This window comes from Arachis stenosperma, chromosome 4, assembly GCF_014773155.1.
Source record: "Arachis stenosperma cultivar V10309 chromosome 4, arast.V10309.gnm1.PFL2, whole genome shotgun sequence".
In the NCBI taxonomy this organism is placed as follows: Eukaryota; Viridiplantae; Streptophyta; class Magnoliopsida; order Fabales; family Fabaceae; genus Arachis; species Arachis stenosperma.
The window spans coordinates 144,006,773-144,032,697 of NC_080380.1; the positions used below are offsets into that span (position 1 = coordinate 144,006,773).

Here is a 25,925-nt window from a genome sequence, read left to right on the forward strand (position 1 = left end):
TAACCCCCAAGGCCCCAATAATTAATTTCTATAAATAATTCATTAAATGTAATAAACATCCGTATTACAAATCTATTAATAATATTAACCATAATAAATTTTACGTTATAAATATTCAAATTTCATAATATTATACCTATTTATATAAGTCTCTTATCACTATTTCTTCAAATAACATCAAATTTAGCACAATAAATTTATTTTCGAACTACACAACATCTCAGACTTACTCAATGAAGCATTATTCTTTGAACAATATTACCAAACAAACAGACAATTAGTTTATCAAAATTTGCATGGTTCGTCTATGAAAAACATTAACAATCACAAACGAAGAGGAGTCTCGCAATAGAAAGTGCATACAACTCAACAATTTATAAAGAACATATCTTCACAAGAACATACGACAGAAAGAAGAAAGCAACAACTCTAACAACAACCAATAAAGAAAAAGGAGGACGAGCACTACATAAGAAGACTAAGTCCATCAACAAAAGTAAATGCAAAAATTAAATCACCAAATAAAGATGTCACTTTGTACAATTCCAACATCCAAATTTTTTGTACTACAAGTTATTTTAAATAAAACACCTTTCAAATTTAACTTTAGTTTACACATATTTAATTTAATTCTACAAAACATAACAATTTTTAATATTTATTATATACTATCATTAATTTATAGTCCCGCGCATCGCGCAGGTCTCATTCTAGTTATTTTTAAGACAAATACAGAAATATAGAAATTAAGTTCCTTTGCTTGTGAATACAGAGATATACAGGATTCGGATGTTGGATGTAATTCAGTTTTGTTAGGAAATCTCAATTTTGTTATTACTGTTGGCCCAATTGATCCTGCTTATAATATTTTACAAGTTATCCTGTCGTGGCATAAGCACAAGAGAGAGTAGGCAAAGGGAAATGAATTATTTAAGCAAAGAACACAATGTACGGCTTTTCTTTTTCAAAAATAGCAAAAGAGAAATAGACATACAACACACTATATTATCTTTTTACCTTGTCTACTTTTATTTGGGTTCACACATAGTTGACTCTTAAATAAGAGAAACACAATAACTTTAAATGCAACACAAAAATGAAAATAATCTAAGATTATACACATGAAAAGACCAACATCAAGACTTGTGACTTAAAAGATCCTTTTCAACAACCTAAAAACATCTCCAGCAAAAGCATTTCCCAGTGCTAATCCAGCAATAAGGCCACCCCCATATCCGATTAGAATTACCATCCAATTAAATTCAAAGAAAGATTTTGATTCAGAGTCTTGATCACCATCAAGAGTTGGTAGTGGGGGTTTAGAGTGATCTTTACATTTCTTCACTAGTTGAATCCCACATAAACCTTTGTTTCCCTTGAAAGAACTATTTTCAAATGTGGAAAATTGTCTATTTTCTGGTATTGGACCTGAGAGATTGTTGAAGGACACATTGAAGAAATCCAAGAAGGTTAGTGCTGTGAGTTGTTGAGGAATATTCCCTGACAAGCTATTGAGAGAAAGGTCCAGCACTTCAAGATTTGAAAGCTTTCCTAGAGAAGATGGGATGCTGCCAGTAAACATGTTGTTGGACAAATTGAGCACAACAAGGCCATTCAAACTTCCCATGATATCCGGAATCTCACCAGAAATTTTGTTGCATGAAAGATCAATGGCTACCATATAATGAAAGTATTGATCCCCTTGATAATTCATGACAACTCCTTTGTTGGACATTGGAAATGAAAACAAATCAATATCAACCAAAGAATGTAGCAACTGATAAATGTCGTTTTTGAGATGTACTTGATGACTTGTGTTGGAAAGAGTCATCGATTTGAAACTCTTGATTATTTCTGATGACAAATTTCCAGAAAAATTATTCTCAGAAAGATCAATGATGTGAAGTTTCACGAATGTGCATTTTGATGGGCACTTTATAGCTCCATGAAATTCATTATCACGTAAAGAAATCACCTTCAATTTGGGAAGAGATCCTAACCAAAAAGGAAATGAATCATTGAAATGGTTATGGCTCAAGTCAAGAAGCTCTAGCATTCTACAATTGACCAATGCTCTTGGTAATTGACCATACAACTTGTTAGAACTGAAATCAATCAACTGAACGGCATTTCCTTTCACATAAGTTTGAGGAATATTGCCAGTCAATTTGTTTCCTGCAAGACTCAAAATTTGAAGAGATCGGCTAAAGCTTCCCAAACATGATGGTATCATACCAACTAAGTTGTTGGAAGATAAATCAAGATACACAAGGGATTGCAGATTGCATATCAAGGGGGATATTTCTCCTATCAATGGATTGTTGAAAATCATCAAACACTGCAGACTTGTTTTATTCCATATCCAATCTGGTATAGTCTTTATGCCATTACATGGTAGATGAAGATTTGTCAGCTCTTGTAAGTATTGTATAAAATTGGGAAAATGAACTAAATTACATGAGTTTAATTCTAAATATTGAATTTGAGAAGGAATGGTTACATTCGAAGTGTTCTTCCCTTCAGAAAATGACAATTTATTGCCTCCACCTAAACCAAGTGCAGTAAGCTTTTTGAGCTTTGAAAGCATGTCAAGTTCGACATGTCCTTCCAACCAATTATCAGCCAGATTAAGGCCTGTAAGATTCTCCAACATGAAGAGGAAATATGGAATTTCACCTTGAAGATTATTTTTATAAAGATTCAAGTGATATAGAGAGGTTAGATTCATTATCCAAGTTGGAACTTTTCCAGTCAAATTGCATGAACCCAACCCTAACCACTGAATTGGAGGAAGGATTGTCATATTGACAGCCCTATTTTGTGAGAACAAAGACAGTTTGTTGTAAGGCAAGTCTAGAACATTAAGCATCTTTAGTTTCAAAAACATGTCAAGTGCTAGTTGCCCTTCAAAGAAATTATAGCCCAGAGACAAAATTTCAAGATTCTCTAGTCTAAAAAGAGAGTGAGGGATTTCACCAACAAAGCCATTATAGGCAAGATCTAACTGAGCAAGTTGGGTGAGGTTGCCAAGCGAAGAAGGAATGGCCCCATAAAAACTGCATCTTGGAATCACAAAACAATTCAAAGAAGTGAGGTTTTCAATGGATGTTGGAATTGTGCCATAAAAACTTGTGCCATCAAGGATTATGTTGATGAATGAGCTTGAGTGAAAATTAGGCAGCATACCCCTAAGGTTTTGGTTTTGTCCCAAATTCAAGACTCTTAAGTTTGGGAGATGGAATATTCCAATTGGGAATTCACCATATAGTTCACATTGGCGAAGAGTGAGTTTTTGCAAGGATGTAAGGTTTGTGAGAGTATGAGGTAAAGATGATGAAATGGTCACAAAACTAAGACGAAGGTGTTCAAGTCTAGTTGAGTTTTGAGTTAAGCTTGTGAGAGTGGATGCCTTGAGTTGCAAATGGTTGATTAGATCATATGGAAGTGACCCAAAGGTATAGCTGCGAAGATCAAGGGACAACAAGTTGGACAATTGTGAAACTTGAGATGGAACCTCACCAGAGAATGTGTTTTCATTGCCATGAGAAAGATTCAGATATCTTAGCTGTGAAAGCTCACCTATCTTAGCAGGAATTTGAGAGTGATTGAAGTCATTGTCAGAAAGATTGAGACTTCGAAGGTGCACAAGTGAGAAAAGGGTGCTATTGGGATCCATGGAACCATAGAGCTGGCCGCTGCTGAGATCAATGCCAATCACATGACCTGTGAGCTCATTGCATTCAATGCCATCCCAGGAGCAGCAATCTGTGGTAGGAACCCAAGAAGCAGTTTTAGGATAACTGATAGGATTGTAATAAGCAGACTTACTTGTTAGAAAGGATTCCTTAAACTGCAACAGGGCATAGCTTTCATGCTCATGGCACTCATGATGATGAGTTGAATGATTCAAAGGTGAACAGTTTGTGAGCAGGGTGGTTGGAAAGAGTGATGAGAAAAGGAGAAGAAACTGCAGGGACAAAGTAAGAGAACACAAGAACCTCATCATTGTCATTATATTGCAACAGATTTCAATGGATAAAATGTTTGGGACACAACAATCGGTTTTTATAGTCAATCAGTGATGATGATGCTGAATTCCAAGAATAGTGATGATGAATCATAGTCAAGACTCATGACTGTGTTGTCCAAACATTTCAAAGCACACGCAGGCTGGCTTAGACATCCAGGTAACTTTCACTCTCTCTGTCACACTCAATTTTTTGACAGTTTCTGCATCTTTTTCTCTAATATTTGACTTCAGTGACTTGCATTCTATCCTTATGCTTAATTATTTTCTCTCTTTATTTTCTTTCATATAATGCATACAAGATTCTTGTTCATAGGTCTCTTTCATGAGTCTTTTACCTCCACAAATTTCGCCCATTTTTTGGTCTCTAAAGTCTAATCCCTCCCTCCTTTCTTATACGTGCATTTTGGGGAAGAATTATTGATCAATTATCTAAATTAACTGATGTGTTTTAGTTTTAATCCGTTTACATTTTGGAACATGGATTGGAATTGGATAGTGATGCTCACAAAGTGCAACAGTTCTCAGGTGTAAATGAGAAAGAGATCGAATATTGGCGTGCATTTTGGGCAAAATTATTGATCAATTTATCTAAACTAATCTTTCAATTCCGTACCCAACACGAGCAAAGATCTATTTTTAGCTGATAAGCTTGACTCCATAAAGTACACATAAGTGGATAAGTAATAGCAAAAATCAGCAGCATATTATGATATTATTGCAGAAAAGAAAAATTATATTTCTACACTTAATTTACAACCACAAACCGTTGATTAGCAACCTTAGCAGGATTAAAATTTGATTATGAAATTTCAATTAGAACTTAAGCACCAAAAACTTTTGGCATATGTGGCCATTCATGTGATTTTAACTAAGATTTTTCCAAAATATATGGCCATCTGTAATTTATATGCTATCTCATCTCATGATCATATATGTATCAACTTTCACGCCTTATCTTATGCAGAAGACTATTATGGTTGCAGAAGACTATGGTGACTATGGTGCCTTGGCAAATACGATAATGGCTCTTGTTTGAACATTGTTTGCAGCTTTGACTAGTCTAAGGTGTAATGAACAAGTCTTAACAAGTCTTGAGTTATGTTAACTAGGGTAGCACTGAAAATAATAGAAAAAAGAAAAGCATACAAATTCAAAATGCTGAACATGTGATGCTTCAATAATCAAAGCGATGCAACTCTCCTCTTTCTCTTTCTCTATGGTCATAAAAGCACATGAACAGAAGTTATGCAGTGGATAAATTCATTAACCTATGTATCATGTGGATTGCATTGTGTAGCTTTAACATATTCAAAGTTTGGAAGCATGAGCTTTAACTTTACTCAACGCAGTTGCGGCTCTTGAATTCGATGCGCGTCCTAAATGCTTGCAGATGAAATCTCCGGCCTGCATGAGCTTTCCGAGGTCCACGTTGGTTTTCACTCCAATTCCATCCAGCATGTAAACAACATCCTCAGTGGCAACATTTCCAGTTGCACCCTTTGCATACGGACAACCCCCAAGGCCGGAAATAGATGAATCCACTACACTGATCCCCATCTGCATAACGTTACACATATAGTTATAACAAAGGATAGGTTCAGAACCAAGGTTATCCATTATGATTACAGAAATTCCAAGTGTTTCTTTCATTGTTTACTTTGAGAGAATGGGGACACAACTCAACACCAGAAAAATCCCAACGCAAACTGGCTACAAAATGACAAGTATAAGCGAAAAAGAAAGTAAACGAAATCATTTACCTGAAGTGAAATTAGAGTATTTGAAAGCGCCTGACCATAAGTATCATGAAAGTGGACAGCAAGCTTGTCAACTGGAACAACATCAAGAACAGCTTCCAGCATTGGAACGACAGTGCCTGCGAAGATGAAGCAGATTGAGTCCAATCAAAAAATTTGAAAATTAAAACTAAAACAGCAGGGTAGAAAATGGAAGGGGAATTTTAAGTAAGATTATTGTAAAATATGCAAGGACTCAATACAATTCATCACTGACGAGACAACATTATAATATAACTAAAGAAGGGAACCAGATCAACACAAATAAGAGCTAAAAACTTTTAACATATCTATACATACAGCACAACTGCAATCAAATCCAATATAGCTAAAAAAACATACATGACAACAAACAGAAGAAACATTACCAGGTGTACCAACACCAATCGTATCACCTAGTGAAATCTCTGAGCAACCCATCTCATTAAGTGCCTTTGCCACATATGCTACTTTGGCTGGAGCAACATGTCCTTCAAAAGGACATCCCACAACACATGATATATATCTGGAGTATAAAACCAGTCACATGGCTGATTATATAATTTACTATGATGGTTTTGAAATTTAAAGTGAAGAGTAACAGAATGGTCCTTTTGTGATTGTTCAAATAATTTGAAGGAAAAGTACCTATATTCTAGTTAGGACGAAAGATGAGTCTAAGATACATCCTATGATCAACAAAACCATTTCTATAATCTAAATCATCTTTTCATTAATTTCCTCTTCCAACCATCGAAATGCAAATATAATAGGAAGAGACTATGGTTGAAAGTACTTTAATAGTGGGCATACCATCAAATGTTGCCATTGAAAAAACAAATCAGCATCTATATATCATGAAAAAGGAATTAGGATGTGTCAATTACAACAACAATTCAAAGACGTAAATAAACTCATTTTGAATAAACTAGTAGAAACAGAAAACCTCAGAAAATGTTGTAACTTTTCCGTAGAGATTGACAAGTAACAATTGAAAAATGAAAACTATACCCACGAACGGGGATTGAGTAGCTTCGAGAAGCTGAAGCAATGTCTCGGCAACGAGCAAGATTATCCTCAATGCCAGAGTTGAGATTTGCTTTAGAGAATGATTCAGAAGCTGCAGGAAAAACAGCCACTTCCTTAGCCCCAGCAGCAACAGCTGCCTCAAAGCCCTGAAAGAAACAGGTTTAGATAATTAAATGCATATGCAAATACTTAATGAATAATAATTTTTAAAACATATATATCTTACTTTGAGGTTTGGAGTTAATACAGGAAAGCTAACACCTTCCACATCTTGAATGCCTTCCAATACATCCTTTGCATCTGCCAACTGAATTTGGTTTCAAAGATGTGAAATCAGTTTGTCAGATAACGTGTTTTGAAGAAACATGCAGTCTGAAAAATTTTTATGGCTGCAACACAATTTTAAAAGTACAATAGAAATCATAATTAACTCTACCATCCCAGGCTATAGATCATGTGAAGAATTGAAGAGAGGAGGGGGGAAGGGGATCCAGCAAAATATAAAAGAATTATGGGAACAATAATCAAGAAGAGAATCTCTGCATACAATAACTTGACAAATAGCAGCTTCTTTAAGTTCTAATAAAAATAAATTATGTAAACATGGTAGAAAACATACCAAAAACACATAATTATGATGAAGAACATTGCAGGAGTTCATCAGTGTTGACTAGAAAATTGTGAATAGATCAATTTTATCTAGGAATAACAGTTACCTGTGGAACCCATTTTGGTGATACAAAACTTGTTGCCTCGATGACAGACAACCCAGAAGAAACCAGCAGCTTTATCAACTCAACTTTTACATCAGTAGGAACGATAGACTTCTCATTCTGCAATCCATCCCTTGGACCAACCTCCACTATCTTTACAAAGTCTGGAATACCTTTAAGAAGCTGAAGCATTGTATAAATTATGAGTCACAAATGATCCAATATGATGCAACAAATAGAATGAAAAATGTTAATAAAGCAAAGAAATACTTAATTAGACATAATTATGGAGAAATCATATCGCATCAGCATTAAATGTACAACAGAGAAGTTTGAGTTTTTCATTGAAAGAAATTTACAGATTCAACATGGCTGCTAGCTTAATATTTTATATGGGAGGTTAAATACATAACAATAGAAGGTGGATAGGGAGTATCATAACATAAGATCCACTGCACCTTACTTGAGAAATCCTTTGCATCTGTATTTCGATCAGATGTAAAATGATGGTTTACCAAGTAGCTGGCAGCATGAGAATTATCATTAAACCTTTTAGGCCAATTCAGGCATTGAGATAGGCCCCTTATATTGTATTTGTTGAATGCATTCCTATGTTCTGTGGCCTTTGTACTGTCCCTTGTGTATTCAGGATAACTAAAGCAGAACACATTATTTAAGATCAAGGCAATTGATTTCTTGAAAATGTTGATATAATGTTAAAATTAATTATGTACCAAAAAATAAACCATTAAAAATGAAAATCCATTAGAGCTTAATGGACAGAGCTCTAATGTCATCATCTCAACAACCAAAGAACATGCATTGATAAAGTTCCAAAAACCAATTACCCTGCCTCATCTACCTTTAGATAGACTCCAAATATTATGTTAAGTAATCACCAAAATATCTCACAATACAGAGCAACTTCCATTATGCTCAAACAATGCTGATTCTACCATGGATCATCTTTAATTCTTTATATGAGAATATAAACGAGCAACAAACTCATATTAAATTTTATGCTTGCAGCAACAACTTTTACAAGTACTGTTCAGCATCCCCAAGACATATCTATCTAAATAAACCATTAATCCAACTTCTTAGTCACAACTAATTAGGTTCGATCCAAACACAATGTAAATAGAAAATTCCAGCTCAATAAGAAATCAATTGAAATTGAATAATTAACTAAAAGGTTTCTGTTTTACCGAGAATGAAGAGATTGCAGTTGATTAGCTGTATCCATGGCATCACAAGAGGAACATGTTGGGATTGCAGCAGCAGAGCTTGAGAATCCAGTAACAAGTTGGGGTATAGGATTCAAGAATCGCCCCCTTTGCATACCCTTGATTGTAATCATTTAAGGAAAAATCTGGACTTGAATCCAGAAAGAAGGGAGAAGTGAAATTAGTTTGATATTGAATGAAAAGGAAAATGGTGATTGTGATTAAAAAACGTGTTTATCCTTCTACTTCCGATGCTCCTCACTTTTTTGGTTTCGTTCCAATATTAAATATTATCTTCAGGATGGGTTCCAACTTTCAATATAGTTATAAGTATTGGAAGAGTAACTATAAAAATTCATAACAACCTCTCTTTTTAAGGGCCCAACCGGGTTCGAACCGGTGACCTCTTGATCTGCAGTCAGATGCTTTAGCACTGAGCTATGGACCCATTAATTTTACTATTTAGATTGTACTTTAAATGAATTTATTTTATTTCTAATATATTCGGTTTATTTTTTTTGTCATTTGGTCTCACACAATCAATTCTATTATTCTCTATGAGACATTTAGCCCATGACTTTGTATCCTCTTTACAAGTCTCTCTATTTGGGCCCTAATTTAAAACAGTTGGACAAAATGAAAGCCCAAACTTGTAAACCTAATAAAAACCATTCTCTTTGGTAAAACAATACAGGGAAGCCCGTCCAAAAAAAACAATATAGGGAAGTTCACGTCCAAATAATATATGAAAGTTTGATAAGAAGCTGGGTTAGATTTATTACAGTTGACATGACCCATTAAATATGTGACTTTTTCTTTTGGGCTTGGAATATGTGACTTAGTATGCCACTCCAAACTCTTCAGTGTCCACAGATGACATACCCAATGAAAAGCTTTCCATAATATAACTAATTATCTTTTTAAATTTTAAGTCCAAAATAAAAAAAAAAAAAACACATGATAATATTTTTTTCAAGAGAATGTTATAAGGCTCTAAAAAATTCAGCTGAAGCCTAGATCCGATGGCAAATTCAATTGTTCTCGCACTCAAGGTTTACTTTAGTGGTGAAATTATTTGCCTTTGTAATAGATACATCCGAATTTGAGACTTAGTTAAAGCTAATTGTGGCTGAAAACCCTTAATATTATGTGTATGAAAGTTAGTATTTGGTTGAATGAGGTTTAAAAACCTCATATTGTGGGTATGTGACTTGTGTGATAAATAAAAAAGGCTCTGAAAATAAAAAGAAAAACAAATTGTTGAAAGATCAATGGCTACCAAGTAAAGAATGTGTTGAAGCCCCATGTAATCCATGACAACTCCTTTGTCAGACATTGCAAAGGAAAACAATTTAAGATCTGAATTATAATTTTCCCCAAAATAATAAATGTGGTCTTTGGAAACGTACATTTTGATGGGCATTCTACAATTAGCCAAAGCTCTTGGTAATTGACCGTGGAACTTCTTAGAAGTTAGAACTAAAATCAATCCCCTACCTAAAGTACATTTCCTTTCACACAATTTTGAGGAATACGACTAGCCAATTTATTTTGCCCTAGCCTCAATTTGGAGAGATCGGCTAAAACTTCCCACACAAGGCAGAATCATGTCAGCTAAATTGTTGTATGATAAATCAAGTTGCACAAGTGATTCTAGATTGCATATCGCGGGGGATATTTCTCCCATCACTGGAGAAACAACCAATTTTTGAAGACTCGTTTTTTTCCACATCCAATTCGGTAAATCAGTATTGTCTTTATCCCATTGCCTTGTATTTAAAAAGCTATCAATTTTTCTAGGTGTCGAATAAAATTGGGAAAATCAAATTGCATGAATGTAATTCCAAAACTATTTGAGAGAATATCATATAGGTAAGATTCAAGAAAATGCAATTATTGTCTGCCTAAACCACGAGAAGTAAGCTTTTCGAGCTTTGAAAGCATGTCAAGCTCGATTTGTCCCTCCAACCAATTACTAGATAGATCAAGACTAGTAAGATTCTCTAATGTGAAGAGGAAGTATGGAATTTCACCTTGAAGGTTGCTACCATGAAGATCCAAGTGATTAATGCAGTCAAATTCATTATCCAAGTTGGGATTTCTAGGTTAAATTGCCAGAAGCCAATGCTATCAATTGGAATGGAGGAAGGGTTGTTACATTGCCAGCACCTTTTTTTTTTTTGTGAGAACAAAGACAATTCGTTGGAAGACAAATTAAGAGTTTTAAGCATCTTATATTTCGAAAACAAGTCGAGCTCAAACTGCTCTTCGAAGAAATAGTTCCCTAGAGATAAAAATGCAAGATTCTCAAATCTAAAAATAGTGAGGAATTTCATCATGAAAGCTATCTCAAGAGCCAAGATAGGTTTCCAATCGACGATGCAGGTAGTGCACCTCTGAGATTTTGGTTTTCTCCCAAATTTAAAACTGTAAATTTGGAAGATGGGATATTCCAATTGGGAATTCACCATAGTAGTTCACCTTGGTGAAGAGAGAGTACTTTCAGAGATGTAAGCTTTATGAGATATCAAGTCAAGATGACAAACCCTAGCAAAATTAAGATGAAAGTGTTAAGAGTCTAGTTGAGTTTTGAGTTAAGCTTTTGAGAGTGGATGCCTCGAGTTGCAAATTGTTGATTATTGGACCATCATACAACATACTGCTGAACAGATCCAAGGATAGCAAGTTGGCCAAATGAGAAACTTGAGGTGGGACTTCAAGAGAAAATGTATTTTCGTATTGTCAGAAAGATAAAGACTTAGAAGATGCACAAGTGAGAAAAAGGTGCTATTAGCATCCATGGAACCATATAGCTGGTCAGCTGGCTGCTATTAAGATCAATGCCAATTACATGACCTGTGACTAAATTGTATATGCCATGCCATGAAGAGCAGCAATATGTGGTTCGATTCCAAGCAGCAGTTAAGTTTAGGATAACTGAGAGTTATAGGAAGCATACTTACTGATGATGAACATTTGTTTAAAGCGCAACAAGGCTTTCATCTTCATGACATTCCAGACTTGGCTGAAAGAAAGGTAAAGAATTTGTTGTGACAATGGATGAGGAAAGGGTTAAGGAGAATATACCGTAGTAGTAATGAGTAGAGAGCACAACATATCCAACTTGTATCTGAGATGAGAATGTTTAAGACTGACCAATCGGTTTTTATAGTGAATTAAGGACTGCGTTGGTTATGGCTTGCCTTGTTTAATCCACTAATAATCAAAGTTTATTGGATCCCAACTAACTTGACGTTAGTTGATGACTAATCAACTTAGTTAAGTCCTACATGGAATTGTTTAGGTCAATTTACAAACATAAAATTTACCTAAGAAAACATGAACATACCCCCACTTATTAGATCAGCCAAGTGTTAGTAACCATGTTTTGGATAATTGCTTAAGTAAAAGATATGTATTCAATGCAAGTTTTTATTTCATAAAACTATTTATTGTAGCAATTACAACAAACAAGTTGAATATAGCATATTTTAAACTAAACATATTTAAAACAAATTTAACTACAAAAATCTTCCCTCCATAATACAATAGATTTCATCGGCATAAGATTATAATCTTTTATTTTTATCACAATCTTCTAAACAGCGACTTACTACCAATGGCAACTTAGATATAAAATGCAGAAAGTGTACAAACAATTGTTCAAATAAACATACAATTTGTACTGAGCAATTCAACTAAAATATAAAGACAACACTGTCATGAACTCTGGACTTCTGATTCTGAGCCACACACTCAGAAATCCACATTAGGTTCCTGATCTCTTGTTCCCTCAACCTCATGTATGCGAAGAATACGGCATAATGAAACTGCAACCCAGACAAAATGGTGCATCTTAGTAAGAATATGGCATGCCAGTGACAAAGAGTTTAAAAAAATGTCAAGACTTCTAATCATTTGTTCCATGGCTGTCTATAGGAAGTGGTCATTAAAGTATGGGTTTATCTAAGTTATTCATTAAGGAATTAAAAGAGGAAGGTTCGTCTTGAAGATGTAATAATTAAGTTTCAGGGATAAAGTAAACTTCAAAATATTAACTAATTCACTACATGAACAAAAATTGATATGTGGTTCAGTCAAATACCTGTTGCTCAAATGCTAAGCAAAGCCTCTTCACCTCTTCCTCATAAAATGCCTTGTCAAGCATCTGGCTCTCTCCATAGGATAACTTGGCAAAAATAGACTGATAGGGGGGATACTTCTCCATAACAGCTCGAACCTAGGCGAGCAACCAAACAAGAGAATTATGGCCCAGAAAACAACCAGAAATACAGGTGACTGCTATATATTTTAGGAAAGATACCAACTTAACAGGAAAGTCAACTACTCAACTACAAAAAGATCCTGGGGAAATTTGGTTAGCCAAAACCATTTAGGAAAGTGAAAATTATATATACCACAAAACCTCAAAAAGCAGCAATCAAATTTCAAGTAACTCAAAACATCACAAGACTGGGATGCAAATAATACCTGATCAATGTCCTCACAAACAGCAAGTTCCTCATGACCATATGGGTAACTGTTTGAGATAAATCAGTCATTACCAGAATAAGCATTCCATATTAGCATAAAACCATAAACATTGTTTTTAATTTGGGAAAGAAATACAAATAAGTGAGGAGCTTACAGTAAACCAAAATTAGAGTACAATTTTCTGCGATCATCTCTGGTGAGCTCAGTACCAATGCTGCACAAGGTGGAAGTCATCAGTGCCAGTTATGTAATGTAAGTATCCAGATAAACGAAACAGTTATACAAAGCCTTCTCAGTTTCAACATACCTATTTATGGTAATATTCACAGCTCTTCTATCAGCCTCAAAAGCTAGAAGGTCAGACATGATCTCAGCAGTAGCACCACCCAATTTCTGTTTAAATTGGAATTGATGAAAGTAAGAAGGAGAAAAATGTGACAAGATTACAAGAAAAGAACCATAGTAGTGGGAAGAAAAGAAAGTCACATCCGTCACCTCACAAAATCTGTAAAAGTCTTCAAGGTAGGCCTTGTAAAGAGTGTTCCTCATTATTTCAATGTTCATATCATCCAAGTCCTAGAAAAAAAGGACGAATATAACAGCAACAAAAGTAATCAGCACAAGGGCAACAAAACACATATCAAAAGCACAAATTTAAGAAATTAACAAGTACCACAGAGCTTTGCATCAATGAAACCATATGAAGCAATAACCATGGATGGCAATAGTATTAGTAACAATATATTTTCTTTCCACAGGTAAATTGTTGTTTTTTTTTTTTTAAAGGGGGGAGGGGGGTTTGTTCTCATTAATACCATGATGTTTTCAAATAACAATTTCATAGAACTTTTTCTTATCACAACCTATTGCAATAGTACTACAACTCTATAATCATTTATCAAATAAGATTATTTATCGAGGTAGAAGAAAATGTCAGATAATATGATTTACCTCAGATGTAATGCACTCAGAGAAGTATGGAGCAAGTGGAGTATCAACAAGAACCAGCCTGTAAAGCTCCCGCATATTCTGAGCAACTGCCAGCGTAGCAATGCTGAGGAGAACCCCCAGAGAGAAACAATATAAAAAAATAAAAACAAAAAGAAGAAAAAGAAATCAAAATTACAATTTGCTGAAATTCAATATATTGGAAATTGGACATAAAGTAGAAACTACTTACCTATCAAACATGCCAAGCGGATGGCACTTTTCTAGTAGTTCTTGAACATCTCTCTCATGCAAGGTGCCAGTAACAATCAAAACAACATTATCAATCATGTGACCATATCTGCAGGATAAAAACAGAGCATAAGCTCAGCCATTTCTCTGGTATACCTAAACTAACAACAAAGCTCCCTTCAAAATAAAAGGGCTCAAAACTCATCCATAATAACCTATTCTGGAGTTATGATCTGAGTCCAACTTTTCGAAAGGGATTAGTGTTGATTATAGTAATTGCATTCAGTAGCAATCAACTTAGTATTAATAAGATGCTCTTAAAATTTTCATCCCTTGAAGCCATAATTAAAGCATATATCATCACTACAAAGCTACAATAGGTATCAAACAGAAAAAATCAAGTTCGCATACGTGATGTATTCTAAAAAGGTTGACAAGGGTTCGGTGGCTTGGCACAGCATGTGCTTGTAATCATCAACCAGCTTAAGAGTGCATTTCTCCACGATGGTAGTTGTATGCAATGGAGAAGGCTCTGCAACAGAGCAATTCATCAATGGTCAGCATAAGCCAATAATTCCAAACCCACAATATGAATTACAAGATGCATTAACAAACTAAAATCAGATCAGAAATTCAGAAGACAATTGATTCTTGGACAAGGGAGAAAACAAGCAACAAGCACAAAGTTATCAAAATAGATTTACATCCAACACCTAAAATATCAGAGGGAAAACTTGGTCGCATAAATAAAAAAGTTTAAAATTTTCCTCGAAGGACCGCATCATACAAACGCAACTTGAAATCTATCAATCCATCATTCATACAAAAAATACCAATATTCCCAAATTTCTCTCATCACAGCCGAAAGGAAGCAAATTACATGTTTTTGTGACACCGAAGAACAAGATTTGGTTAGATTAGAAAATATAACATCGAAGGAAATAACAATAACTAAGATGATAATAGTAATTGAGGTTTGATTGGGCGAAACGAAACGCACCATTTTGGAGGTAAGGGCCGTACTCGGTGGCGGAGAGGTGCATCTTGATGTCGTCAAGGGATTCGCATTGGCAGAGGTTGTTGTAGTCTGCGGTAGTGAGGAGTCCGGCGCGGTGGCCGCGAACTATGGCCTCCAGGTAACCGCCGTGGATGTTGAAGGTCATAGCTTCGAATCCGTACATTTTGTGGTTTGTGGAAGATCTGCTGGATCTGAATTGAATTGAAGACGATGCGAGAGAAAGAGAGAGAAGGAGAAGAAGGAGAAACAGAAGCTCCTTCGGAAATCAAGAAGCAGGTTGCGATGGCTTCTTGCGAGTGGAGGGAGAGAGAAGTGTATAATGATTAAGGAGGAATAAAATAAAATTTATTTTTTATTAAAAGATATTAAAAAGAAAAATATTATATACAGTTAATTTATTTTTTATAAAGAAATAAAAAAAAGTGTGTATCATTTTCTAATTTATTGTAAATTTGTAAAAAAAAGTTTAACAATAAAGTTTTTATTAAAGAAAAATTTATATATCATTTTCTATGTCTCACTGTTTACTTGATGCAGAAAGCATTCATTCACAGATAAAATTTTTTTAAATAATTGCTAACTATTTAAGTAATTGATTTAAATAATCTCTATTATTGATCTAACTGATATATTTAAAAAATTTTAAAATTTGAGAGACACTTTGTTTTTTGAGTTGATCAAGAATAAAAAAAAGGCACTTATTCTTATTTTTAACACCTAAAAAAATAATTATTAATATAATTTAATTGAGTAATTAGTTTATTTATCAATAACTTTGTAAATTATTTTTAAAAGTTTTATAACTTGAATAAAAAGCTCAGCTGAAAGCCTGAAACCTGAAAGTTTGAGAATCCCTTCGCCGTAGTGCCACTGAAATCGCTCTCCATCAGCCACCGCAAGGTAACTCAATTTGCTTCTCTCTCTCTCTTCTTTCTATATCAAATAACACAATTGTTTCATACTCTCTGCAAACTTCATGTAAATTTAGTTCTCTTCTTTATATGTAACTTTGTTATCAAGAGAGATTTTTGTTTGAAATATGTCATGGCAGGGAACCAAAAACTACACCAACCCCATTTTGATTCTTTCGGATTTTGTTCGGAAAAGATCTTCCTAAGCTCTAAACCAAACCAAAATCGATTAAAGTTTATTGTTTGAGATATGTTAATCCTCCTAAACCCAAACCAATAATCATCCATAGGTGGTTCAAACATCAAACACATGGTGGGCGTCTCACCACAACATCATGCTCACAATACTTAGGCTGAACCAAAAGAAATTCGTCACTCGAATTTCACACAACACAACTTGGTATCTGTGTTCCACCCTCAAATTTTACACTCAACCTCAATCTCAATCATCTTTACAAACAACAGAAGTTGACAACCTCATACTCCTCAATAAGACAAGCTCATACCCATGTTCCACATTCAAATTGTGCACTCAACCTAAAACATCTTTGGAGACAAAACCAATTGATGTGGACACCATCGCCAGAATCATCAATGACCACCCTTTCCCTGACCAACCCCTTCACCCCATACTGCTACATCACCTCCCTCCTTCCACCATCACCACCCGGCTTATTGAAAATGTCCTTGGTCGCCTCTTTGCTTCACATTGCAACGGCCTCAAGGCTCTTGAGTTCTTTAACTTCACCCTCCACCATTCCCACTCTCCTCTCAGTCCCGATTCCTTGGAGAAGACTCTTCATATTCTTACTAGGATGAGGTATTTTGAGAAAGCTTGGAGCTTGTTAAAGGAAATTGGGAGAACCCATCCTTCACTCCTCACACTCAAGTCCATGAGCATTATGTTGACCAAAATTGCCAAATTTCAATCCACTGACAACACTCTTGAAGCTTTTAGGAGGATGGAACATGATGTGTTTGTTGGGAAGGTGTTTGGAACTGATGAGTTCAATGTGCTTCTGAAAGCATTTTGCACTCACAGGCGGATGAAGGAGACTAGGTCTGTATTTGTTAAGATGGCGCCGAGGTTTCCTGCGAATACTAAGACCATGAACATTTTGCTGTTGGGGTTCAAGGAATCAGGTGATGTTACCTCTGTTGAGCTCTTCTATCATGAAATGGTTAAGAGGGGTTTTAGTCCTGATGGTGTGACTTATAATATTAGGATTGATGCTTACTGCAAAAAAGCTTGTTTAGGTGATGCTTTGAGGGTTTTGGATGAAATGGAGCAGAGGGGTTTTGTCCCTACAATCGAAACCATAACCACATTAATCCATGGAGCAGGGTTGGCACGGAACAAAGGAAAGGCATGGCAATTGTTCAACGAGATTCCGTCTAGAAACTTGGTTGTGGATACTGGTGCCTATAATGCGCTGATTAGTACATTGGTTAGAGTCAAACATATTGAATCTGCGCTTTCCTTGATGGACGAGATGGTTGATAAACACATTGAGCTTGATGGGGTAACTTACCACACAATGTTCTTAGGGTTGAAGAGGACAAAGGGGATTGAAGGTGTGAGTGAATTTTACCAGACAATGACTAAAAGGAATTTTGTTCCGAAAACAAGAACAGTTGTGACACTAATGAAATATTTCTGCCAAAATTCTCGTGTTGATTTGGGTTTGAGTTTATGGAAATACATGGTTGAGAGAGGGCATTGTCCTCATTCTCATGCTTTGGATATTCTAGTCACTGGATTATGCTCCCGGAATTTATTGCAAGAAGCTTTTGAGTGCTCCAAACAATTGTTAGAAAGAGGAAGACATATGAGCACTGCTTCATTTTCAATGATGGAAAATTTTTTACTGAAGGCTGGTCACAAAGAAAAGTTGAAGGATCTAGATCAAATGATTAAAAAATTGCAAAGTATCTTACCACCATCAAGAGGACATGCTACTGGTATTTCTACCTCCAGTATTATAGAATAGCATTTTTTTTTTAAATTTGATATAACTTATGTAACCTGATTTTGGTGGAGTTTTTCAATGTGTTATTACGTATGTATATTTTTTGTATTGCAATTGTACCATTATTTGAATATGCTGACATGACAGAAGTTTAATAAACAATTCTTCCAAGTCTTTATCTTGATTAGAATCATGTAATAAAGTACATTCTACAAAGGACCAAGTTCAGAGGCTAACTTCGTTTGGAATTTGAGTTAGTTCAATGCTTTCATCTCATGTTTCAATCTTGCCATTAGAATTTAGATGGCATTCAAATTATATTTTAAAAAGAAATATTGATGTAAAGGTTAAATTATGCAGTTAGTAATGTTTAAATATTTTCAATAAAATTGGTCTTTCTTTTATTTTTCAAGAGAAAGCTTTGAAAATAGATTTTAGTAAGTCAAAGGAATTCAAAATTAAAGAAAAATATTTTTTGAGACCGAATATTATGTTTGGTGATCAGAAATTGAAACTAAAAAATAGAACAAAATTAAGAAATTACTGTGTATCTTTAATAATAATAATAATAATTTTTATTTAGTCCAATAAACATATAATTTTCCTTTTTAATTTCAATAAGCTTTAACTCAAGATTACAAAGATGAAGGCGAGCTTGTGCACGATTCCATTGAAGCCAAAGTTGGTAGAATGCTTACCTTATCTAATGAAACACACATGTCAATATGTAATCCTCCGAAAATGAAATACATAAAGTCTCAGAGATATAAATAAAACCAAACCAAACACTGATTCCAAATTCCAATGTTAGATTTTGATATTTTGGATCCTGTCCCACACTGGGAACTTGCAAATGGATAAGCTGTTAATTCTTTTTAGCTAGGCACATAAACACAAGTAAAGAAGTGCACAATTACAATTACAATGGCCGCTGCAGCACTCTGCCAGTTGCACTCTTCATCTTCTTCTTCCCTATGCCATGTATCTTCTTCTTCTTCTTCTTCTGCTGCTGCTGCTGCTGCTGCTGCTTCAGTATGTGGTAGAGTTTCATGCAGAGCACCTCAGCCTCAGGTTCATCTTTCAGTTTCAGCATCTTCACCTGACAAAACAATATTCCAGATTGAGAATTCTGGTGTCATAGCTTGCCTCAGAGCTAAAAGGTTTCTCTTTTTTCTTCTGCTCTTCTTTTTTATTTGATTTTTTTTTTCCATATAGTCAATTTTGATTTTTCTTGACGGGGCACTTTGCCAAGACTACTTTTTAAAAAAAAAATATATATTTGTGGGTTGTCAGATTTCATTCATGCTTCTTGTTTGCTTCAGTTGGTGGTTGATGTTAATTCAGCTTGTTTTTGGTAATATTGATTAGCATATTGAATGTGAGAGTTTTACAATTCAGTGAATTCATACTTTCCATACCAATATATAGTGATTGGACTTCAATCAAAAGTGTGCTAAGAAACACTAACCCTATAGATAAATGTATTCAATCACGGTTACCTTTGACCTTAATTTTTCTTTTTCACTTTCATACAGTGCAGAAGTGGCCTATGAAGTTGCAAATGCTGCAATAGCAGGTGGCATCTCAGTTGTGAGTTTGCTCTATATATTATTTTTTTATTTTGTTTATCAATTTATTTTGAATGAAAGTAAAGAACTTTGGGCAGATTTGCATGGATATATTTAACCTAAGTTTTCACATTGTTTCTAATGGTTCAACTCAATCAGTTTAAATCAGCCTTATGGCATTTCAAAAGATATGAATTACTTTGTATCTTTGTATTCAAACTTCAAACTATAACTTTAAATCTCCCTAAATTTTTCATAAGCAGATTAAAATAGTTCTTCTTGGTGTTCATTTTGTGGTAAAAAGAACTAGGACATACTTTTACTTGAGCAAAATGTCCTCAGCTCTCTGTCTTTATAGTGTGCTTCTCATCGCTTTTGTTTCTTTTCTCTTTTTATGTAGTTGGAGATTGTGGTGTCAACCCCAGGTGTGTTTGAGGTTGTTCACTTAATCTTTTCTGCTTGCTTACTTTACTTGTAGCACTGTGTTTTAGAATTCATTTGTTCTAATCCTGTTCTTTTTAGGTTCTAAACCAGCTGGTCAAGGAGCACCCGACTATGGCACTCGGAGTATGCTCGCACCCTTCAAGTTTCTGGTTTCTCTTTCTGCATCAATATTCTCTGTTTGAGTGTATATCTTCACATGAACCTAGAATAAGTTTTATGATATGGAGAAAACATCATTGCATTGTCACGTTTCATTGAAATTTGAGATTGTTTTCTGTATCACTGAGTCAATATGCTGGTTGAAGCATCAAATAGTCACTATGCTGTTGTCGTCTCATCGTGTTCGTGAAATTCTTCATAGCCAAAATGTTTTCCTTTTGATTATTACTAACATAATAACTGTATTAGGCTACTTGTGCAATTTTTTTTGGAAAAAATTCAAAGTTGAGACATTTGAAATAGTTGGGTATTTTATGCATGTGGGTAGTAATTGTTAGGGTATTACCTTGTTTAACAAATCTCACCAAAATTTACCCGAAGTATCTAAATTTCTTTCGATTCAATGTTTTCTAGAATACATCAAGAACAAAAAGAGAAGCAAAAAAGATATTACTAGCTTGTAAAACAATCTTATCTCAGATTGTTATGGGAAAAAAAAAAGCTGCAGATTTAAGATAATCATTGCATGATATTACATTTCTTCTCAACATTTGTCTGAATCAAACAGATATCTGCTCTTAGGTTGGGACTGTTCTCAGGATTGAGGATGCAAAAGCTGCAGTCAATGCTGGAGCAAAATTTCTGATGAGTCCAGCAATTGTTAAGGTTTGAATTTGCAGACCTTATTACTATATTAAGATGTTACATAACAACTACTAGTTCTTGGTTACAGTGTTTTGTTATTTCTTTCATTTTCTTTTTATTTTTCTTTATTTCTTTTTTTTTTTTTTTTTTTTTGGCTCCGATTGGTTACCAGGACGTGATGTATTACATTCAGAATGGTGAAGTTTTATACATTCCTGGCACAATGACTCCAACTGAAGTAAGGCTTACTTTGGAGATCCTATTAACATGAATTCTTGCCTCCTTAATGTGCATACCTTGTTCATTTTTTCGAGCAGTCGTTTGATCTTGATTTATTGTTCTTAATGCAGATATTGTCTGCATGTGAAGCAGGAGCTAAAATTGTCAAGGTTGGCCTTCTAATGTTCTGTTTAGTTTACCATGTTGAAGAACATTCAAATATAGATAGAGTGTGCATGCAAACTAGTTGCATGGAGGAGTATGCATTTTTGGTTTTTCTTGCTTTGCATTTTCTCATCTGCTTTTCGGCTCATAGGAGGGATGCACTAATCTCCTGATCCCGGCTCTAATTTTTTCTATATCTGTGCTGATCATTTTCATTTTACATTTTTGTTCTTCAATTATACAATTAAACACAAGCATCAAGTTTGTTATATTTTAAAAAATTTTCATATAATCGACAATTTACCCTGCGGTGTAGATTTATCCGGTTTCTGCACTTGGAGGATTTCAGTACATATCAGCAATCAAGAAGCCTTTTCCTCATCTCTCTATGGTTGCTTCTCAGGGGATAAATATAGGTAGTTCTTGAAGTTTGGTGTTGTTGATCATTCTCATAAAAATTGAAAATGAATGTCTTAAACTTATCTCTAATTTCTTGCAGACTCTATTGAGGAATATATTTCGCGGGGAGCATCGGCCGTTGTTCTGTCGGACGCCATATTCGACAAAGAGGCGATCGCTCAAAGAAATTACGAAAAGATACAAAAACTTGCACATTCTGCAGCCTTGCTGGGTAATAAAGCTGTAAATAGGTGACACTATTAATTTGTATACCTTCATAAATATTTTTTGGTGGTTAATCTCATGTTTCTGCATAATAGTTCTTTAAGTATGCTGCTACATATACTTTAGTTCATTTTCATAGAAACTTAGAACAAGATTTTGTAGAAATTGTATCAGATTTAAAAGAAACAAGCCCCTCAATTGAGAGAGATCACTAAGAGTGAGGTAACATGAATTGTGAGGTTACTTGCTATACAAGATTCTAGGCTTATATACAAGGAATTCTTATATGTTTTTAAATTCTATATCTATACTACATAACATAATGATAATATGGGAGAGAGTTGGTGTACAATTTTTTTTTTAAATTTCCATTCATCATATATAATCTATAAAATGTTATTTTGTTAACTCCAATAATTAAATCCATGATCTTTTGATTTTAGTGAACATGCTTATTATTTTAACTAATTTTAAATTTGTTATATTGAATTTGTTTAATTAATAAAATAATAGATTAATACATGTGTTAGAGTCTATTAATACACTAATATATTCATTTAGGGTATATATATTTGGTTCAAGAGAAAATGTGGAGTAAAAAACTTTTATGATGAATTTGATATGTAAAACTATACTATAAAACTTAATCCAACATTTACAGACCAAAATACCTTTATAATAAAAACATACTTTAAATAAATGAGAAAGAGAACACTTATTTAAAAAAAATAATAAAATTAAGAATTAATCCTAAAAATATATGTATTCCTATACCATGCAAATATTTTTCCTACAAAATTACAATTTAACTATATATTTTTTTCCACAAGACTTGTTAGTCACTCCTTTATTTATTTTATTCACTTTCATGATCACTCTCACCTCCCACTCAAACTTACCATCATCAGGGAAAATAACAAATAAGAAAAGAAAATTTTGTACAAGAAGTTTGATCCATGCCCCTTGCAATTATTAAAATCAAGCACACCAGATATTTTGTTTGAAACTATGGATTCTGAACCAAACTGTGGATTTCTTTTAAATATATAATATGTTTATACCTGATATTTTAAAGTTTTATTGAAACCAATGAAAATAAAATGAATAAATAAAAATATGATGAGAAAAAAAGCTTCCCTTATTTCTTCAATTTCATGCAGATTGCATGTTATTCTGTTGAAAAGATAACGAAAAGAAAAAGCTAAATATAAATACTGGTTTTGCAGAAATGAGATTAATACACAAATTAACATTTTAATATTTTTATATAGTAGATCACTATATACTTCTAATTCAAAAAAAAAATAATTAATAGTTTCATAAAGTGTTTGGCCGACTTTTGTTTCTCATGAACTACTTTTTAGGTTAAATTATTAAATCCGGCTAATATAATTTGAAGAAAAGTATATCTAAATAAAATAGGAAAAGTATATGGAACCAACTAATAATCAGCCAATAATGGAACAACATAATTAATTATAATTAGTTTTATTAATTTATAATTTAATTTATTTTTTAAATTATTGTTGACCACGTTCAAAACATGAGGGAAGATACGCTAGTGATAGGAGAGAATCATGGAACAAATGCTTTGATCATTCATTAGTTGGTTCCATATAATTAATTATGTTTTATTAATGCGTAACACATGAAACATAAAAATTATATCGAAAACCATCCAATTTACAAGAAAAAAAAACATCCGTGTGCCTATTAGTAGCAACATCCGGTTAAAATCACCGATGCCTCTAGTTTACCAGTTGGCTGATTCTTGGCTTATATAGAGTGGTTCCCTAGCATTGTTGATCTAAATATTATTTGCATTGAGGATTTTTATATTGAGGATTGATGAAAGAAGATATTTTCCAGTTCTTAGGGCGTCTGTTGAAGATGTTTAACATAAAAATGTTTTATTGAAAAATTAACCATTAGAAATTAATTTCTACTTTTATAATATATTTATTGAATAAATTAGAAACATACAACGAACCTCAACATTATTTTCCTAGCCTTAATTTGGTATTACGATGGAAGTGTTGTATGTAGAATGTTTATATATCAAATCTTGACACATTCATAAAATATTCTCCTATTTGTTGCATGAAGATCCAGAATTCTTATGTGTATCCACAAGATTAATTAGCTAGCCAAACGTGGAAATAATATCCTAAGAGAGAAAGATAATTAAATTCCTAATTTTTTTTAATTTAAAAATACATAAGTTTTTTACTAATTAAAAATATAATAAAAACGTCCATGCATGACTTTTAAAATATGGAATATTTAAATTTTTCTATCTAAAATATATAAGAACAAATCCCAAAAAAATTTAGATGTTTTACATTTTAAAAAGTGAGAGATGTTTTTATATTTTTAATTAGTCAAAAATTTATTTATTTTTAAAATAAAAAATCAAAGATTTATTTATTGCTTACTCTAGCATATATTTATTTAGAGACTGATTTTACTCAATTATTTGGTGATAACTTTTGGTTTCACAAATCACAATGATGTATAAATCATGAATAATGAGTTATTAACACCAATCACAAAAGATGAGTAAACATTCAATTCGGTTTTCTGCTGTTCATGTGAAGGACAATGTGATCCTTAATACTAAACACGGTTTATGACCTTATTATTTGGAGATAATATAATTCTTTTACTAAAAGTTTGTTAAAGACTAACAAAAATTAATTCAAATTTTCTTTATACTTTGTGGAAATTTTAAATATTTACAAACTATATTAATCAGTTTGTTTTCGAAAATAAATCTGATAGAGAAGGAAAATTGCCGAAAATAAATGTCACAAAAAAAAAAGAAATAAATACATGACGAAGACTTTTTAAAAAGGAAGAAAGAATGTTAGACGAAAAATGAGATAAACGAATGGTAGCACTTTCTCTTCAAAGAATGAGAGAAGAAAAAATAATGGAAAAAAGATGGTAGTGGTGATGGTGATGCGAAATATGGCGCATCAGTCAATAGAAATATCAAAGTTAGAATTTATGATAATAATTAATAAGGATCAGCGAGGTGGGGATAATGGGGGTGGTGATTAACTTTTTTGTTACGTTTAGTATAATATTGTGTGATTTAAATTTTGGATAAAACACTTATATAAATTAAAGGTAATTTAATATTATATGAATCATTGAAAACAGTAAATATCATGTAAATGTCTTTATATATAAATCAAATTAATTAAATTTAAATTATAAATTATAATAATAAATCGAATTAGTATGTATTGAATTAGTAGGATTTAAAGTAAATTGAAATAAGTAGTTTCGATTTACTAAAAAATACATTTTGTTTGAGATCATTCATAGTAAATTGATATAATCTTATATCGATTTAGTTCATGATTTTGGCATATAATAAATTGACGCACACTGATTTGATTTATATATATATACACTTACTTTTAAAAATTAATCTACACATTTTGATTTAATTTACATGTAAACTTTTGTATATAGAATTCGAATTTATTTATTTCTAATTATATTACACCACTTCATATTCCACTAAAGCAAAAAATTCAGGAGAACTGAGGCAATTTATAGTAGAAGAGTGATACTACGAAAATAAAAGACAACTCAAATCGAATCTATTGATTAAATGAAATCGTCTATATTACTCATAGCGAGCATGAAGAGGTTAGTAAATGAAATTTAAATTTTTTTATTTTCTTTAAAAAATAAAGAATTGTTAGTGATATTAAATCACTTAGGAGTAGATTGTTAAAATTA

At 33.3% G+C, this 25,925-nt stretch overlaps 5 protein-coding genes and 1 non-coding gene across 7 annotated transcripts; 2 read left to right on the top strand and 4 right to left on the bottom strand.

Annotated features, from left to right (window-relative positions):
* Positions 1-957: 957 nt before the first annotated feature.
* Positions 958-4,607, bottom strand: LOC130973872 (receptor-like protein Cf-9). The gene is made up of 2 exons (XM_057898558.1): positions 2,501-4,607; positions 958-2,377 (listed from the first exon to the last, which is right to left on the bottom strand). Exons 1-2 carry the CDS (start codon positions 4,010-4,012, stop codon positions 1,151-1,153), a joined length of 2,739 nt encoding a protein of 912 aa, XP_057754541.1. The 5' UTR covers positions 4,013-4,607; the 3' UTR covers positions 958-1,150.
* A 236-nt stretch (positions 4,608-4,843) lies between these two features.
* On the bottom strand, positions 4,844-9,081 carry LOC130973874 (hydroxymethylglutaryl-CoA lyase, mitochondrial-like). 2 transcript variants are annotated; one of them, XM_057898560.1, is made up of 8 exons: positions 8,756-9,081; positions 8,006-8,201; positions 7,551-7,730; positions 7,061-7,141; positions 6,817-6,980; positions 6,195-6,331; positions 5,791-5,906; positions 4,844-5,587 (listed from the first exon to the last, which is right to left on the bottom strand). In XM_057898560.1, the coding sequence occupies exons 1-8, from the start codon at positions 8,905-8,907 to the stop codon at positions 5,339-5,341; spliced, it is 1,275 nt and encodes a 424-aa protein (XP_057754543.1). In that variant the 5' UTR covers positions 8,908-9,081; the 3' UTR covers positions 4,844-5,338. The 2 variants fall into 2 exon arrangements, with proteins under 2 accessions (XP_057754543.1, XP_057754544.1); XM_057898561.1 differs by having other exon boundaries at positions 8,011-8,201; positions 8,756-9,066.
* A 68-nt stretch (positions 9,082-9,149) lies between these two features.
* TRNAC-GCA (transfer RNA cysteine (anticodon GCA)) lies at positions 9,150-9,221 on the bottom strand. The gene has a single exon. It is a non-coding gene; the product is annotated as a tRNA-Cys (tRNA).
* A 3,057-nt stretch (positions 9,222-12,278) lies between these two features.
* On the bottom strand, positions 12,279-15,790 carry LOC130972927 (V-type proton ATPase subunit d2). Its single transcript, XM_057897272.1, has 10 exons — positions 15,447-15,790; positions 14,858-14,978; positions 14,448-14,555; positions 14,219-14,321; positions 13,763-13,843; positions 13,575-13,660; positions 13,422-13,481; positions 13,265-13,313; positions 12,879-13,013; positions 12,279-12,603 (listed from the first exon to the last, which is right to left on the bottom strand). Exons 1-10 carry the CDS (start codon positions 15,625-15,627, stop codon positions 12,472-12,474), a joined length of 1,056 nt encoding a protein of 351 aa, XP_057753255.1. The 5' UTR covers positions 15,628-15,790; the 3' UTR covers positions 12,279-12,471.
* Positions 15,791-16,267: 477 nt separating this feature from the next.
* Positions 16,268-18,570, top strand: LOC130973407 (pentatricopeptide repeat-containing protein At3g61360). Its single transcript, XM_057897902.1, has 2 exons — positions 16,268-16,364; positions 16,516-18,570. The coding sequence occupies exon 2, from the start codon at positions 16,711-16,713 to the stop codon at positions 18,364-18,366; it is 1,656 nt and encodes a 551-aa protein (XP_057753885.1). The 5' UTR covers positions 16,268-16,364; positions 16,516-16,710; the 3' UTR covers positions 18,367-18,570.
* A 462-nt stretch (positions 18,571-19,032) lies between these two features.
* LOC130976462 (uncharacterized) lies at positions 19,033-22,497 on the top strand. Its single transcript, XM_057901338.1, has 9 exons — positions 19,033-19,505; positions 19,881-19,935; positions 20,314-20,349; positions 20,436-20,480; positions 21,099-21,182; positions 21,334-21,399; positions 21,512-21,550; positions 21,862-21,961; positions 22,045-22,497. The coding sequence occupies exons 1-9, from the start codon at positions 19,270-19,272 to the stop codon at positions 22,197-22,199; spliced, it is 816 nt and encodes a 271-aa protein (XP_057757321.1). The 5' UTR covers positions 19,033-19,269; the 3' UTR covers positions 22,200-22,497.
* Positions 22,498-25,925: the final 3,428 nt, after the last annotated feature.